The sequence below is a fragment of the Rhincodon typus genome, chromosome 8 (genome assembly GCF_021869965.1).
Source record: "Rhincodon typus isolate 14 chromosome 8, sRhiTyp1.1, whole genome shotgun sequence".
NCBI classification, from domain to species: Eukaryota; Metazoa; Chordata; class Chondrichthyes; order Orectolobiformes; family Rhincodontidae; genus Rhincodon; species Rhincodon typus.
Genome location: NC_063339.1, coordinates 76,045,687 through 76,064,515, shown reverse-complemented (window position 1 = coordinate 76,064,515; position 18,829 = coordinate 76,045,687). Strand labels below are relative to the sequence as shown.

The 18,829-nt window shown below is 40.9% G+C and overlaps 1 protein-coding gene across 1 annotated transcript in view; it reads right to left on the bottom strand.

Annotated features, from left to right (window-relative positions):
• Positions 1-18,829, bottom strand: part of knl1 (kinetochore scaffold 1) — a 95,836-nt gene that overhangs the window by 59,712 nt on the left and 17,295 nt on the right. The window contains exons 5-7 of the mRNA XM_020526688.2: positions 15,188-15,255; positions 8,867-8,916; positions 5,271-5,313 (exon numbers count right to left, since the gene is read on the bottom strand). Of these exons, the coding sequence (XP_020382277.1) occupies positions 5,271-5,313; positions 8,867-8,916; positions 15,188-15,255 (161 nt within the window). The remainder of the gene's footprint in view (positions 1-5,270; positions 5,314-8,866; positions 8,917-15,187; positions 15,256-18,829) is intronic.

Genomic DNA, 18,829 nt, shown 5'->3' with positions numbered 1-18,829 from the left:
CACTAAGGTTACTTAGGCAGCACTTCCCAAACCCACGACTACTTCCATCTAGAAGGACAAGGCCACCACCTGCGAGTGCCCTGCCAAGCCAGTTACCATCCTGACTTGGAAATATATTGCCATTACTTTAATGTCGTTGGATCAAAAATCCTGGAATTCCCTCCATAATAGCATTGTGGGTCAACCCTCAGCATGCAGCAGTTTATGAAAGCAACTCACCAACACCTTCGAGGGTAACCAAGGATTGACAAAAAAATGCCAGCCAACCAGCAATGCCCATGTCCACAAAATTAATAAAAAATGCCAACTGTCTGATCCTGCATCTGCTTTAAAATTGTACCACACAGTTCATGAGTAATTTCACAATGCCAACATATAATAATGTAACATAGATGATCAAAACTTCAATTCATTAAAACAAAAGTGAAAAATATTGTTGAATGATTCAATCTCAAAACAGAAAAACAGTAAATATAGGTTCAATGGCAAGTTTACAAAAACTACATTGTAACACACAGCCTGCATTGTGTAGCATTTACCACTGGGTGCCCTCCAGTGACCCTCCAGACGACAAAATAATTATTCTCTAAAAGCCCTCTATGCTGATAAAATGCCCTTCGGAAACATCATACTGATAGTAAAATCAAACTTCCATCGTATAACCTCAAATTAAATGCACACTGCAGCACCAATGACTGAAATAACTCCAGAGAGGCCAGTATCACGTCACCAAGTCATCCTTTATTTCCACATGTAGAGTTCTTCACACTGACGCAGCTCTGAGTGAAAAAGAACCCCGACACTCCTTTTTATATTTTGTCAACCAGGACTGCCTGATTGGATGAGATTAGCAGCCTGAATTGGGGAACTTATATTTTATGAGGTCCGCTTGGCCGACCTCGCTATAATCACTATATCACTCCCCAGAGTCCGAAGGCAATTGTTTTTTTTTGTAGCTCCTTCTGGGGCATTTTAGTACCTGGTCAGGTTCCTTCAACTCTGCCTCTGACATGGGCAGCGTGTAAGCAATGGCCTGTTATATGTGACCAACACATTCAGCAGTCCATGTATTGTGAAAGATGCGTGCAGTTTTTCTATTGTCATCCCCATGTTTGATGAACGAACTCTACACACAACCAGCCACTGTGAGTGGGTCCCCACAATGACTAAGAACATCGAGCCCATCAAAGAGCCTGCATAGTCGACACATAACCAAGTCTGGGGTTTACCTAGCCATTCCCACAACGTTCTGATGCTGGTGTTAATTTTTGTCCTTGTTGGTGCTCTGGGCATAGCTTGATCATGTCTGTATCCAATCCTAGCCACGAGGTGCAACTTCTTGCCAACATCTTCATTTTGGAAACCCTTGAATGACCCTGGTGGAGGGTCACGTCGCTTGAGACAATCGCTCTTGCTCCCCATAATATGTTGTCCTCTAATGTGATCTGGTCTCTCTGGGTCCAAAAAGGTTCCAATTCTGGTTGTGATGGCCCTTTGGTTTCCCCCATGGTGAGGGGTTTCAGTTTTTTCCAGGACTGGATCTATCTTTGTCAAAAGTCTGATATTGTCAGCTGTGACCTCAAGTGTGTTCAGAATACTTAAAAACCATTACAGGCTCTTCCAGTGGTGGTACCACCAGTGGTGTATCTGCCAGCAAGAGGCAGCTCAATGCATCCACATTTGAGACTTGGCCTCCCAGACAGTTTTCTGACTTGTAGTTATACGCACTTAGTATTAGAGCCCACCGCTAAATTTGGCCTGAAACTATGGTCAGCACTGCTTTGTCCTCTTTGAGCAGGCCTAGCAGGGGTTTGTGGTCCGTTATTGTAACAAAGGGAGTATTGGTGGAATTTCCTGACACCAAATATGACTGCCAAACCTTCCTTCTCTATCTGGGTGTATTTATGCTCTGCATTAGCCAAAGTCCTGGATGCATACGTTATTGGGCACTCCTTTCCATTAAGCCATCTATGAGCTAATACTACCTCGATGCCATAGAAGGAGACATCACGTGTAAATAGCAGACCTCACTTGGAATCATAGTGTGCCAACATCTTAGGGGGTGTTTCTTCACTTCCCTAAAAGTGATGGCTTGGCTACATGACAATTTTCAAAGCTGAACCTTTTTTAAAGAGTTGATGTAAAAAGGTGCCAGGATGGAAGCCAGCTTATGTGTGAACTTTCCGTAATAATTCACCAGCCCAAGGAAAGATCGAACCACCTCTTCCAACTGCCTAACCCGATTTTGTTGACTCTAGCCCAAGTAGGTCACTTTGGGTGCCTGGAACACACATTTTTCTCTTCTAAGGCATATACCCACATGGGGGAAATATCTAAGGGCTATGCCCCAAGATCTCTAAGTGCTCCTCATTGAACTTCCCTGTTATTAGCATGTCATCCAGATGACTGGCGACCTGGGGTAGACCTTGTAAAATGTTCTCCGTTGTCCACTGAAACATTGCGCAGCCTGACAGTACACCAAATGGCAGTATCATATATTGGTACAAATCCTTATGGGTATTAAATATAGCATGCTTCTAGGAATCTTCACATAACTGCAATTGCAAGTTAGCAATTTATATCCAGCTTCATGAAGGATACCCCACTGTTAGCTTTGCAAATAAATCCTCTATGCAAGGTACTGGGTATTTATCCAGCTGTGAAAAGCTGTTTACCGTTTGTTTGAAATCCCCACAAAGGCGAACTGACCCACCAGGCTTTGCAATTGACACAAACAGTGCTGCCCATTCCACAATCTGGACCAGTTTGATGATTCCTTCGCTTTCCAGCCTCCTGATTTCTACTTCTACTTCTGTCTGCAAGGCAAATGGCTTTGGACGGGCCTTGCAGAATTGTGGAATTGCTACTTGGTCAACATGCAAGGTGGCCTTGGCTCCTTTGATAGTCCCTAGACTCTACTGAAGAAACTTCGATGGAGTTAATTAGGACATCACTCCAATCAAAAAAAAAGTTGAGCCAATCTAGGTAAATCTTTCTCAACCAATTTTGCCATCCAGCTTGAGCCTGAGCCTGAGCCTTTTATTACAATCAGTGGTAGCTGAATCAGCTGCTTGTCATGAGAGACCGGAACTAACATTGTACCCTTAATCCGTAAGGATTCCCCGGTATAGATTCTCAGTCTTGCCAAGGTCTTGTGCAAACTGAAGGGTTGGAGTCAAGGGTGAATTTGGTTAAAGACTGGTTTTGCAATCACTGCGGTGGTATTGACCTCTATTAGCGCTGGATGATCGTTTAACCAGGCTTATTTTGATTGGTTTGGATTTGGGTGTTGCTAAGCAATTTAACCATTCCAAACCAGATGTAGGTGGACTTTCCAGTGTGTGGACTCTCCTGGACACCAACCTTTGAGTTCGCTTACTCAATTTAGGTCTAATGGGACTCTTTTGCTGTTTCTCGTCCACCTACTGGCAGCAATTACAATCGCTTGGTGGGCCAGATCCTGAAGAAAATTTTAACTGTTTGGCTGAAGCTCAGCTTTGTTTTGGGGTTTTTCTGTGGGTATACCTAGAATCCCTCTGTTCAGGATATAGCCTGAGTGAGGCTATGCAAATGCCTTCAGTTAAGTGGTGTCCCCCAATCTCAGTCAAACAAAGTGTCCACTTCCATCAGAATATTCCGCAAGTCATACGGTCCACTTGTTGTATTTTCCAATAATAAAGATAGTTGTAATGCCTGTTTGAGATTCAGCTGGGGCTTTTGCATGGTTATATCATTAATCCCACATACCAAATGGTCTCTCAGCATTTCATTAAGGATTAAACCAAAGTCACATGCCTTTGCCAGTTGTCTTAATTTAGTCAAAAACCCAACACAGATTACAATGGTTCTCGAATGGCCAAGCAAAATCAATGGTATCTCAGAATTAGAGGAGGCTTGGAGTCATAATATTCCTTGACAGGTTTTAGTATCTGGTGCCTCAGGGAAATTTACACTCTTAATAACCGAAAAAGTTGCAGGTCCACAAGCTGTCAGGAGAATTACTCGTTGCTTTTCATTTGTCCCAATGTCATTTACCCAGAAAAAATAATGCATTCTTTCCACATACTGGGCACAGTCTTCGACAGCAGGATTGAACGAGTTAAGCTTCCCAAATAACGACATGATGCCAGAAATGCTTACCCTAATTCAAAGATGACTGTTGCAAGTGAATTTCTTCAGGTGTGTGCTTTTCTTTCGTCACCACTGAAATAAATCCACAGAGGCCAGTATCCCATCACCAAGTCACCCTTTATTTATAAGTGGAGATTAGAAAGAGTTCCTTGACAGCACTATCAAGCATGACCTACTCACCAACAAGTTGCTCACCTGTGATCATTAAGAGTTACAACAAGATCACTTAACTCCAGATCTCATTACAACCTTGGTCCAAACACAGACAATTTAAGTGAATATCAGAAACAAGCCATGAATAAATTGTATTAATTTAAGGCAGCATTTTACCATGTTTGACTTCTGGCAGATCTTTTAAAATTTAATAGAATAAAAATCAGAGAGAAAGCTCTCTAGTGGTTGTGATCATATCCTGTATGACTTCATAACTTTCAGGTCAAAAGTGGGTGTTCACTTATGATTGCACACAAGTCAGTTTCATTTGCAACACATCATATATTGAAGTAGTCCTTATAGGTAGTAAGGCCTGACAAAACAATGAGCACCTCTAACAAGAGAATCCATTTATTGTGTCATTTGAATATCAGTGAATCCTCCACCATCAAGAGCCTGACATCACCATCAATCAGAAACTTAACCAGTCATGTAAGCACTGTGACTATAAGACAAGGTCAAAGGCTAGTTATTCTATAGCAAGTGACTCAACTTTGAAAGAATGTTCCTTTTTTTGTTGTGCATGAGTGTGTACTGTTAAATATGTTAACCTTTTGCAATGCACAAACAATATTGTAGAAGGGATAACTTGTTGGTGCACTGTACCTCCTGAGCTGTTGTTGACTTCCCACAGCTTTCCTACTCTCTGTAAAGATACAAGTTAAAAGTGTGCTGGGACACTTCACACTTGGATCAAAGCAGCTCCAATAAAGTTCAACAAGCCCGGCATCCCTTCAAACTAAGATATATTAGAGAAGGCACTCACTTTCAGCCCTGTGGGAGTTGTTTCAACACACAGGTAGTAGCAGTTCAAGTCAGCACACCACCTACTCAACAGCAACTAGAGATAGGCAATGTATTGGGCATGCCAGCTATATCCATGGCTTGCAAATGATTAAATAAACTAAACAAAAAAGTGTCTTTACCTTTCTAACACTGCTGGCTGGTTCTCCTTTTGGCTGTCTTCTCCTAAAAAAATAATATTTCAGCAATTACAAAATGGACAAAAACCTTAATCCTTTTTGTCAGTATTCCAATTTTAATGTTTAAACAGAAAATATTACTAAGAACTACTTGGTGTACCTGAATGATAACCTGATTCATATACAAAGAATCCAGAATCCTTCTGTAGGGTTGTCTCTCTCTAGTCGAGTCTCTCCTGCTTAACTATTTTTGCACCAAAGTGGTTAACTTCAACTGTCCCACATTACATCTCATCTGCCACTTTTTTGCCCACTCACTTAACTTAGTTCAATTTGCTGTCTTCGCATCATCCTCAACTTATTTTCTTTTGTATCAACAACAAATTTGGCTGCAACATACTTGGCCCTTTTCTTTTCCTTCAATTCTCTGCACAAAGGCAGTTCTGTCACACAGCACAACAACCTCTACCATCGTTAAGATAAGCAGGCTGGTCCAGAATCCACCCCAGTCAAAATAGGGATCATATATCCAATACTGTTCACATCAATCTGATCCACACCAGGTGCCCAGCTGTCTCAACCAGGCCTCACCTATTACCTATACATTAGAATCACAGAATTATAGAATTCCTACAGTGCAGGAAGAGGCCATTTGACTCATCGAGTCTGCACTAAAGAGCATCCCACCTGGACTTATACCTACACCCTATCCCTGTAACTTCTTATTTACCATGTTTAATCCACCTCACCTGCAATCCCTGGACAGCATGGAGCAATTTAGCATGGCCAATACACCTAACCTGCACATCTTTGGACTACGGAGGAAACAGGAGAAGACCCATGGAGAAACCGGGAGGACGTGCAAACTTCACAGTCACGCAAGCTGGAATCGAACCTGGGTCACTGGTGCTGTGAGGCAGCAGTGCTAACCACTGTACTGCCCACTTTGTAGTTCAGAACTTTGAATAGTGATGGTAAAGGCTTCAATTTTGTCTCCATCACATTACTGACCAGGAAGGTCTCCTGTTCTTCCTGCCTGCGACTAATGTTTCTTGGAACGATCTACAAGTTGACACTGAATGGATTTGGCTGTGTTCCAAACACACCTTCCTTAGCCATTCATCTTGAAATGATCCTGCAGATTCTGGCTCAGAGACACTACTCACTATGCCACAAGGCATCCTTTAGTCCCTTTATCCAAGCCATTAACATAGATTACAAATAACTGAGGCCCAGGACTGATCTGATTAATTTTTGCTAATCTGAATATGAGCCATTTAACCTAGCTCAGCTACTTGTTCATTAGCCAAATTCTCTATCCTTGTTAATTTCCCCAACAGCATAAACTCTTACCTTGTAAACTCTTATGTGGCATGAAATCAAATATCTCTTGGAAATCCAAATACACAACATCTGGTTCCTTTCAGTCTACCCTCTTTTTACATCCGCAAAAGAGCTCTAGTGAATTTTTCAAACATTGCTCTCTTTTTGTAAAAATCATTCTGATTCTGTCTGATTCTATGATTTGTGAAATATCCTACTATTTTCTCAATAACAGATTTTGAAAACAAATGATATTAGGCCAACTGGTCTATAAATTTCCAGCTTTCTATTTCACTCTTAAGTGGAGATGTTAATTTTGCAGCTTTCTAAATCACTGACACCTTTCCAGAATATGGAAAGCTTTGAAGAAAACAATACAACGCATTCACCATCTCTGCAGTCACTTAAGACATTTTGGTGCAGGTCATCAGGTCCACAAGACTCATTAGTCTTTAATCACATAAGTTTTCCTCATACTGTCTCTAGCAATTGTTTTAAATTCTTCCCTGGTCTATTTTCTGTTGATGCTGGAATACTTCTTTTATTTTTTACTGAAGAGATAAAACATTTGTTAAAAGTCTGTGCCATTTCCTTGTTCCTGCATTATTAATACCCGAGTCTCATCCTCTAACAATCCAACATTTACTTTAGCCACTAAGACTTTATATGGTAAAAGTCACCATAGCCCTACTGGAACACCGGGCTGATCTCTCATTAGTAAGCAAGACAACTGGTGGCGGTTTAAGCTGAGGGACATAACTGATTTACATATGATTATAGAAACTCTCCATATTAATATCATTAGCTATTTTACTCATTATAATTTTCTTAAACATTTTTGTTAAAAAAAAAAATGAGTCTGAATCCTTGCTAAAAAGTGGAAGGGTGTGCTATCAGTACAGAAAAGGTGAAACTTGGGAAGTTGAGAAATAGTGGATGTACAGTGAAGAATCTATATATACACACACTTATTTGGCTTCAACAGGTCAACAAACGATTATGCAAAACATTTCCTAAAAGAGAAGAGGAGCCCAATACTGGAGAGATTATTTTTGGACTGCAAAAGTAGGGTGGAGAGTTTCAGTGGATCACGCAGCTGTTGAGTGAGGGGATTAGCAGCTTTGGAAGATCGGCCCATTTATGGCTGGTGTTGGGAAAAAAATTTGATTCAAACTGAATGTATAATTTTTGAAAGTTGACCCAAGGTGATGCTCTGAATTTGTTTAATTCATAAATCGGTCAAATTTTCCCAATCTAGTTTGTCACCTGCTAAATTTGAATCATTCAATGTCAGTTCACGTTCTTCCACAACCCCATTTATGAAACACAGTTTGGGAGCTTTATTTATCATAATCTAACAAAAATATCATACTTACAAATTCCAGGTTAAAAGATTTAATGGAAGGCAATGGTCTTGTGGTTTTATCACTATACTTTTAATCCAGAAATCATGGCAATATTCTGGGGACCCTGGTTGGAATCCCATCATGGCAGATAAATATCTGGAATTAAGAGTCTAATGGTGACCACAAAACCACTGTTAATTGTCAGAAAAATCCATTTTGTCCACTAGTGTCCCTTAGGGAAGGAAACTGCCATCCTTATCAGGTCTGGCCTAGGCAGTTATACTCTTATCCCTTAAAATGTATAAAAAAGTTAAAAACAATCTGTATACAATCTTTGGTATTTGTGGTATATTCTCTTTTTAAAGAGAAAAACCTTTTAAAAATTGAACACATTTACAGCAGGTAAACGTTAATATGCAATTGCATCATTTAATAATGCATTTGAGATAATGAGGAACAAAAAAGTACTCCCAAAAATCAAGAATCTGCCCTCAAGAATGATGCACAAAGAGTCCATTTTGATCTCTCTACTGCATGCATTCAGATAAAAAGCCTTTAATTCTGTTCCTAATTTTTCTTATTCTAACGTTATTTACTGATACTCTTGTTTGCATACTCTGCCCCTTCCTGTCACACTATTTATCACCACTCTTATCACCAACTTGCACCACTGAATCATCATCGAGAAAGTTGATAAACAGTCTTCCCAATGTGAACATCCACCTACTTAGTTTAGTGCCCTTCCTACTGGTCCCGGGGCATCCGGTGAAGCCCTGTGAACAGTATGCCTCCCTGCTTCCCTGAAGAGTGGCCAATTCTTGATCGGAAGTTTCTTGATCCCAATCATTTTCTCTGAAGTTTTTTTTCTGTCCCGAGATAAAAAGAAGTAACTCACACAGCATCTGTGTTCTGAAATGGAATCATACTTACCATTTTCTACATCTTGCATGATCATCATCATTTTATCAGTCACAAACTCCCTGAACAGGAAAGGAAAGAGAAAATGTGAGATCCACAATGCCTAAGTTTTCAGCCTTTGTACTTCAGTGGTCAATAGCTGATCTAATCACAGAAACCAATTTCAGGAAGATAGGACAGAAGACATTTAGCCTCTCGAGCCTATACTACTCTCATTGATACTGTGGCTGATCAGTGACCAGAAACTTCCACCAACTTAAAAATTAACATTTGATTAGCATTAATTGCAGTTTTCAGGAGAGGTACAAATTTCTATCACCTTTTACATGTAGTCAAATCCTAACTTCACTCTTGAAATATCTGGTTAATTTTAACATGTCTCCTGTTCTTAAAAACCACAGTTTGCAAAAGTATTTTCTCCCAATTGTTGCTATCTTTACGCTGCGAAGCCCTCAATCAAATAACCCACTGGCTTTCAAACTTCCAGACATCTTCTCAGTTTAAATCCCAAGTCCTGGTAACATTCAGCTGCAGGCATTCCAGGTGTACTCTAACCAAAATTGTGGACAGCTGATACATGACTTCAGTTCCCATGTAATTCTGTTCCTCTACAAATGAAATTAGGATTTCGTCTGCTTTTTGATCATATCCATTTTTGTATTCTTGGCAAAATAGAACAAAGAACAATACAGCACAGGAATAAGCCCTTTGGCTCTCCAAACCGGTTTCTGCCATTCTTGTGAAGGGGTTTCACTATTTACATAATAAATGAAAATGAAAATGTTTGCAAACTGTCATGAAGTTCCACCACGAGAGCATGACCCAATTACAAGATTTAATCAAAATATAAATCTCTCTGTTTGGGGTAATTCGGGTTGCTTTGAAAACTTATTGCTTTCAGTCCTAACAAGAACACCAAGGAATCGACCTTATTTAATTGCTGTTTGAGGAAACTTACATATAAAGTGGATGTTTCATCTCCCAACAGTAACTGCACTTTAAAATCTCTTACAATTGCTATAAAAGCACCTTGGGAGCTCCATAGGTGGTTATGAAAAGTGTAACACAAATGTGTTTTCATTAACTAGCAGCAAAAGTGTTCTTTGGTAAGTTGCTATTGCTTTAAGGATTTGCTTTGATATTATTACAGTCACAATATAACTAAGTGGTGCATTAATCCAAAGACCCAGATAATGCTCTGAGGACCGGGCCTCAAATCCCATCATGACAGATGGTGGAATTTGATTTCAATAAATATCTGGAGTTAAGAATCTATTGATGACCACGAATCCATTGCTAATTGGTGGAAAAACCCATCTGGTTCACTAATGCCCTTTAGGGAAGGAAACTACCATCCTTACCTGGTCTGGTCTACATGTGACTCCAGACACACAGCAATGTGGTTGACACTCAACTGCCCCCTGAAATGGCCTAGCAAGCCACTCAGTTGTACCAATTGCTACAAAGACTCAAAGAAATGAAACTGGACGGATCACCCGGCATCGACCTAGGCACCGGAAAAGAAAATGGCAGAAACAACCCTGCCGACCATGCAAAGTCCTCCTCACTAACATCTGGGGGTTAGTGCCAAAATTGGGAGAGCTGTTTCACAGACTAGTCAAGCAACAGCCTGACATAGTCATACTAACAGAATTATACCTTACAGACAATGTCCCAGACACCACCATCACCATCCCTGGATATGTCCTGTCTCACCGGCAGCACAGACGGCACAGTGATGTACAGTCTGGAGGGTGTTGCTGTAGGAGTCCTCAACATTGACCCCGGACCCCACGAAGTCTCATGGTTTCAAGTTAAACATGGGCAAGGAAACCTCCTGCTGATTACCACATACCGTCCTCCCTGAGCTGATGAATCAGTATTCCTCAATGTTGAGCAACACTTAGAGGATGCACTGAGAATGGCAAGGGCACAAAAATGTACTCTGGGTCAGGGATTTCAATGTCCACCACCAACAGTGGCTCGGCAGCAGTACTAGCGATCGAGCTGGTCGGGTCCTCAAGGACATAACTGCTAGACTGGGTCTGCGACAGGTGGCGAGGGAACCAACAGGAGCGAAGAGGGAAAAATATACTTGACCTCATCCTTACTAATCTGCCGGCTGCAGTTGCATCTGTCCATGACAGTATCAGTAAGAGTGACCATTGCACAGTCCTTGTGGAGACAAAGTCCCGCCTTCACATTGAGAACAACCTCCATCGTATTGTGTGGCACTAATCACCATGCTAAACGGGACAGACTTCACAGAGATCTAGCAACTCAAGACTGGGCATCCATGAGGTGCCGTGAGCCATCAACAGCAGCAGAATTGTACTCCAACACAATCTGTAACCCCATGGCCCAGCATATCCCCCACTCAACCATTACCATCAAGCCAGGGGATCAACCCTGGTTCAAAGAAGAGTGCAGGAAGGCATGCCAGGAGCTGCACCAGCCATGCCTGAAAATGAGGTATCAACCTGGTGAAGCCACCAAACAGGATTACTTGCACGCCAAACAACAAGCAATAGACAGTGCTAAGCGATCCCACAACCAACGGATCACATCTAAGCTCTGCACTCCTGCCACATCCAGTTGTGAATGTGGTGGACAATTAAACAACTCACTGGAGGAGGCGGCTCCACAACTATCCCCATCCTCAATGGTGGAAGAGCCCAGCACATCAGTGCAAAAGATAAGGGTGAAGCATTCGCAGCAATCTTTTGCCAGAAGTACTGAGTAGACGATTTATCTCGGTCTCCTCCAGTGGTCCCCAGCATTAAAGATACCAGTCTTCCGCTAATTCGATTCACTCCACGTGATATCAAGAAACAGCTGGAGACACTGGATACTGCAAAGGCCACCGGCCCTGACAACACCCCAGCAATAGTACTGAAGACTTGTGCTCCAGAACTTGACGTTTCCTTAGCCAAGCTGTTCCAGTACAGTTACAACACTGGTATCTACCCGACAATCTGGAAAGTTGCCCGAGTATGTCCTGTACACAAAAAGCAGGACAAATCCAACCCGGCCAATTACCGTCCCATCAGTCTCCTCTCAATCATCAGTGAAGTGATGGAAAGTGTCATCAACAGTGCTATCAAGCAGCACCTGCTCAGTGACGCCCAGTTTAGGCTCTGCCAGGGCCACTCAGCTCCTGACCTCACTACAGCCTTGGTTCAAACATGGACAAAAGAACTTAATTAAAGAGGTGAGGTGAGAGTGATAGCCCTGGATATCAAGGCTGCATTCGACCGAGTGTGGCATCAAGGAGCCCTAGCAAACTGGAATCAATGGGTATCAGGGGGCAAACGCTCTGTTGGTTGGAGTCATACCTGACACATAGGAAGATGGTCGTGGTCGTGGGAGGTCAATCATCTCAGCTGCAGGACATCTCTGCAGGAGTTTCTCAGGGTAGTGTTCTAGGCCCAACCATCTTCAACTGCTTCATCAATGACCTTCCCTCCATCATAAGGTCAGAAGTGGGGATGTTCGCCAATGATTGCACAATGTTCAGCACCATTCCTGACTCCTCAAACACTGAAGCAGTCCACGTTCACATGCAACAAGATCTGGACAATATCCAGGCTTGGGCTGACAAGTGGCAAGTTACATTTGCACCACATAAATGTCAGACTATGAACATCACCAATAAGAGACAAATCTAACCATCGTCCCTTGACATTCAATGGTGTTACCATCACTGAATCCCCCACTATCAACATCCTGGGGGTTACCATTGACCAGAAACTCAGCTGGACTCACCACATTAAGAGTGATTAGAAGAGCAGGTCAGAAGTTGGGAATATGGGGCGAGTAACTCATCTCCTGACTCCTCAAAGCCTGTCCACCATCTACAAGGCACAAGTCAGGAGTGTGATGGAATACTCCCCACTTGCCTGGATGAGTGCAGCCCCAACAATACTCCAGAAGCTTGACACCATCCAGGACAAAGCAGCCCATTTGATTGGCACTATATCCACAAACATTCACTCCCTCCACCACTGACGCTCAGTAGCAGCAGTGTGTATTATCTACAAGAATGCAGAAACTCACCAAAGATCGTCAGACAGCACCTTCTGAACCCACGACCACTTCCATCTAGAAGGACAAGGGCAGCAGATATATGGGAACACCACCGCCTCCAAGTGACTCACCGTCCTGACTTGGAAATATATCACCGTTCCTTCACTGTCGCTGTCAAAATCCTGGAATTCCCTCCCTAATAGCATTGTGGGTCAACCCACAGCAGGAGGAATGCAGCAGTTCAAGAAGGCAGCTCACCAACACTTTCTCAAGGGCAACTAGGGATGGGCAAGAAATGCTGGCCAGGCAGCGATGCCCACATCCCACAAAAATGAATAGGAAAAAAAAAAATGCATTAAGTGGCTGTCTGGAGAAAGCGAGAAAGACAGATCCACAAAGAGTGTCACATCTACGATGCAAAGGGAACCTCAAACAGCAACCTCTCAGAGAGGGCTTTGGGGTGCTGAAGACTGGACTTTGATCTTGTGACTACAGAGATAGTAAGTGGTGATGACCTTGTGAGAGTACATCCAAAATTGTAGACACTGTTAGCTTTTTCCTTTTTAATAATACATAAGAATATCCATTAAAAAGCTGATTTCAACTCTACGCGAATCTACCAGTGGGACTGAAGGTCAGAATACAGAAGAAATATTTCATAGGTTTCTCACTCAGTGCTGCAAACCAGTTAGAAAGTAAACAGGACAACAAAAAGGGCACTCTTTCATCCTGGAATTTCTTTGCTGGAATTCAAACAGGGTCAAAAGAAATGAAACACTACCACTACACCACTGTAATGTGTTAATTCAGTAACTGTTGTACTGATTAAATTTCCAAATAATGTTTCTAGTTCTGCCTGTGTTATATTATTATTTCAATATGTACAGTTACTAAATTGAAACTCCCTAGTTTGGATGAATAGAAATATTCACCAAACAATAAACTACTTAATTCCCAGTCATGTCATACCTTAATATCTCTTTGCAAAGACAAACTCCTGACTGGCTTCTGATTAGCTGGTCTTCCTCTTGACCACCAACTCCCGTCTGCTGATTGTAACTATTTGGTACAGGCAGTTCTCCTATAACGCAACAGTTGCGTTCTTGTGAGACCTTGCGCTATACAAAATCGCAATCAAAAATTGCATAATAGGGAGAAAAAAAAAAAGATCGATATAGAAAGTTGCTATACTTGTACAGCAGAAAGTTTGCCTTATCGAAACAACATCCACTATTCAATCACGTTACAGCCAATTCACGTTAATGAAACACACATTTTAGCAGAACTACCTACATAGCAAATGTCAGTTTCTTAAAACAATTCCACCCAGCACAACTGTCCCCAGAAGAACAGACAAATTGCCCATTTGTCTTGAAATTATCATGGCACAAGAATCAGGACCATGGGAAAGCCCAAAACCATCAAATTCAGCTTGAAACCAGCTAAACCACCAACTTCCAACTGTTGCACGCCCTTGCATTTTTTTTCCCTAAATTACTGAATCTATTCTTGCCAATAATACTTTGTATATGCCAAAGCTAGAGGGTGTTTTTATTATTTTACTCTGACCAGACTAAGTACATTAAAGCTAACCTCTGTTTGTTAAAGCTCAAGAAAACCTGCAAATGTGCCTGTTTATAAAAGGTTCAATGAAAGGCTGCAAATAGCTCACTGAGTTGGCAAGTATATCCTTTTTAAAACTCCAAATATAGTCAAAAGCAGTCGAGAATAAAGAACAACCAATCAGTACCTCCCTATCAGATCAGTCTCGTCTGATTTTCTGTTGTAGAGTACAATACCTCTGAACAGGAAAAAAAAACTGCAGATGCTAGAAATTCAAATTAAAGCAGAAAATGCTGGGAAATTTAAATTCAAACCTCAAAACTTAAATCCCTCTCACCACAGATACTACCTGATTTTAACAATGTTAATCTTTATTTTCTGTTTATAAATTACAGCACTGCTGAACAGTGAGATAACAAGATTCGAAATAAAACTAATTACCCTATCTCCCCAGACAAACAACAAACAAGATCTCTACCACTTAACCATTACCAGGTCATCTCCACCAAACACAGATTTCAACATTTATTAGTTTGGCAGGCCCTCTTCTGGTAGTCTCCCTGCCCCAGGACCAGAGAGGCCTGCGATCTCATCTCACTTGTTCCAGAGGTATAAAACAACATTCCTGAACAGGTGATTAGAAAAATGTCAAATTAAAAAAGTGGATCAGCAAGAAGTTAATCCCTACATTCTGCTCACGTTAAATGGAATTTTAATGTGTGAAGTTCCACCTCTTTCACTTACTTGACTTCTTTAGTCTCTGCAAAGCTGACTCTTCGAGAGCTCCTGCGAAGTTTTCCCACATTCTCCATCTACAACGCAGGAAAATAAAAAATTGAGAGCCAAGTTTACAATATTCTAGTTTATACTTCTGATTATCAGCATATTCGTATTTCTGAGCATAGAAAACATCACACCCATGATTGCATCAGATAGGTACTATTAACAAATGTTAAATACCTAGTAGTTGAAGGCAAGATGTCAAGGTGTTGACTAATGCTTCTTAATTATACTTCAATGTGTAGGGTCTTTTGTGACGCAGAGGCAGTGTCCCTACCACTAATCCAGAAGACATTTGGCTCAAAGTCTCACCTGCTCCAGAGGTGCGTCATACCTCATCGGAACAGACTAAAAACACACTTAGATGGTGTCTATGAATCTTGAGGTGCAGTGGTTGCTTCCCTACCGCTGGACTGGAAGGTTTAGGTTCAGGTTCAGGTTCAAGCCCCACTTGCCCTGGAGGGCTGTCATAATTTTCTGAACAAGTAGAATTTTAAAAAAAAAAACTTAAACATGAATAAAAGAGTCAGCCAGCACTAGGGTGGATTGTTTTAGAGTGGAGATACAAGCTCAGGGACAAGCAACAAAAAAAAAAAACCCCAAAGTCTTTCATTCAATTCTTGTTGTATTCTTCAACAAACTTGAAATTATTCTAACACTAGTGGGAGAAGACGACCACTAAAAAGTGAAAGTGGGAAATGAAAGTTTATTTTCAGATAGAAAGATTGAATTGAAGATTTTTCTTAAGAAAAAGGGACTGCAATTGGATAGTATTTTAGCAAAGATGACACACCAGGTATAAAGATGGCAAGATTTAATCTTTTCATAAAGTGGAGCCTTATGACCAATGGAAAAATAAAATGTATGGGATATCCCTGTTGAAAAGAAAACAAGGATAACCCAGGCACTTTTGTTTCCTGCCAGAAACATGGTCAGCTGCAAAGTATTCTCAGAACTAGAAGTTAAGCAAATGGATAGTGGAGGAGTTTGGGATATTTTAAAATTCATGATTAAAATTTAAATGAAAGATGACTCATTGCATGTCTGGACACACTGATAATTTTAGAAAACTGGATAGAGTATGTTACAGAGTTTAACCAATTATATGCAATTTGAAGTGATTCCATTGGGAAACTGTTAGCTATAGTCCTACTGCACAACAGGGCTGTTCTCGTATTAGAGAGATAGCTGGTAGTGTTTCAGCAGGAGGGTCATCATGCCTAGGGCAGGAAGTGAGGTTGAGATGGAGTTCTTCGTGGTAACCTCAGCCCAGGATTTAAACCCACGCTGTTGGCATTACTCTGCATTGCAAACCAGTTAACCAAGTTAACTGGACCCCAGGGAAATTCTCTCATCTATATATGGCTTTAAATGGTTTGATTGCACTAGGATAGGCTCTTGGTCTTGATGGTAATTAGATTCAAAAGAGCAAGACATGGTTTTAGATCAAACAAAAACAAACTTTGAGAAAGTAATTTCCAGCCAGTTTCACAGCACAAATGGACTTGTCAATAATGACACTAAAAAAATGGAGGTTACCATGCTAAAAGCATGGACGCCCTTAATTATTGGGTCAAAACAGCTGTACAAAAGAAAGGAAGAAAAAAAAAAAAACACACAAAGAAAGAGCATAGAAAAAAACTTTGATAGCTGTAACAGGCAGCAGGATGAGACTTTAACAATGAATAACAACTTCAGATGTGACTCGAAGCATCCTTATGCATTGATTTGCTCAAGATGACACATAACATGGAAGGTACAGAGGACAGAAGAACATTGTTGACTATCAGAAAGAATGTCACCAAAAGCTTCAGTGAGATATTGAATGACCTAGTTACGGGTTCAATTACATGGTTCTAGATCATGAGTGTACGGCATGTGGAGTGGATTGGTTGAAATGTTCCATGGATTCATTAAGACAGACAGACTGATGCAAGGTCAAAAGGTTGTGGCCGCCCAACTTATTTCAAGTTCTGTGATGCATAACATACTGAAAACACCAAAAAAAAAAGTAGTAATTCAGTAACTGACTTCAAGTTATTCCAAACTAATCTGTTTAAAATCTATAGAGTTGGATATTAGAGTGCTAAAGTCTGACTTCCAATTTTTAACTGTCACAATTTTATCATCTCAGAAATTTCTCAAACGTGTCTGATCCTCCCCATAGAAGTCAACAGTTTTATCTGGAAAATGTTAAATTAATTAAATTCAGGTCAGATTCTCACAAATGGAAGATTCAACAACTAAGGAAGAATCAGATCAGTTGAGAAGCTTAATTTGACAGTTAAAACGGTTATGCACACATACTTGACCAGATGCACGCTATGATGCATTAGAATCAAGCACCACGCTGAAGTATGCTATCATTAGGGGAACTATTGAAAGCAATAAGACATTGAAGAAATTTAGTTTTGAACGGTAGACACTCCAGTTTCCAGCCCTAGGTGATCCTGAAGAAATGCAATTAGTAATTTTTAAGAGATGGCTCACATGTTAATCTTCCCAATGGTTATTTAAGTTCAGCAGGATTCAAAATATTTAGTGATAAATGTTTTTCATTTACCTGGGAATCAAAGTTTTTAAAAAAAATATTTTTTCACAGCAATGTGGGCAGCACTGACTAGGCAAACACATTGCCCACCAAAACATGGTGGCGAGCTTCCATCTTAAATCCATGCAGTCCTTACAATGTCAAAACACCCATAGTGCTCTTAGGAAGATAGTTCCAGGATTTTTGACCAGTAACAAATGAAGAAGTTGTGGTACAGTTCCAAGAAGGGATAGTGACTTGGAGATTAAGTTGCAGGTGGTAGTATTCTTAAGCATATGCTGCCCATGCCCTTTTAGGTAGTAAAAGGCTTGAAGATGTGGTCAAAGAAGCCTTGCTAAGTGCATCTTGTGGATGGTAGATTCTGCTACCACTCTGAATTGGTGAAAGATGGTTGTGGATGGGATGCCAAGCAAGCAAGCAGCTTTGTCCTAGATGGTGTCAAGCTTTGACTGTTGTAAGAGTTGCACTCATCCAGGAAAGTCGAAGATATTGCATCACATTCCTGACTTGTTCCTTGTAAATGGGGGATAGACAGACAGGAGTGTAGAGACAGGAGGAGTTACATATTACACAACTCCTTGTGGCTCCTCTTATAGACAATATTTATATGGGTGGTCCAGTTCAGTTTCTCGTCTACAGTAACCCTCAGGATGTTGATACTTGGCAATTCAGCAATGATAATGCCACTGAACATCAAAGGGTTGGTGGTTAGATTCTCTTGTTGTAGATGGAATGACCGAGCACTTGTGTAGGATGAACGTTACTTGCCATTTAATCAACCTCAGCCTGATGATACACTTGTGCTATGAATTCATCAAGTACTTTAAAGAAACTCCTATTTAAGTGGTTGTCAGGGAACAAAATGAGTGTATCGAATGCTACATTGATCACTGTTCATTCTGGACAATGTGTACTTGACAAAGGCCAAAAATGAGAAAGGCGCTGAGCTCCAAAAGCTTGCCTGTTCAAAGAAACCTATTGTTGTGTGATTTTTGACCTTGTCCACTCCAGTCCAGCACAGGCATCTCCACATCATACTTGACAAAGAGTCATGG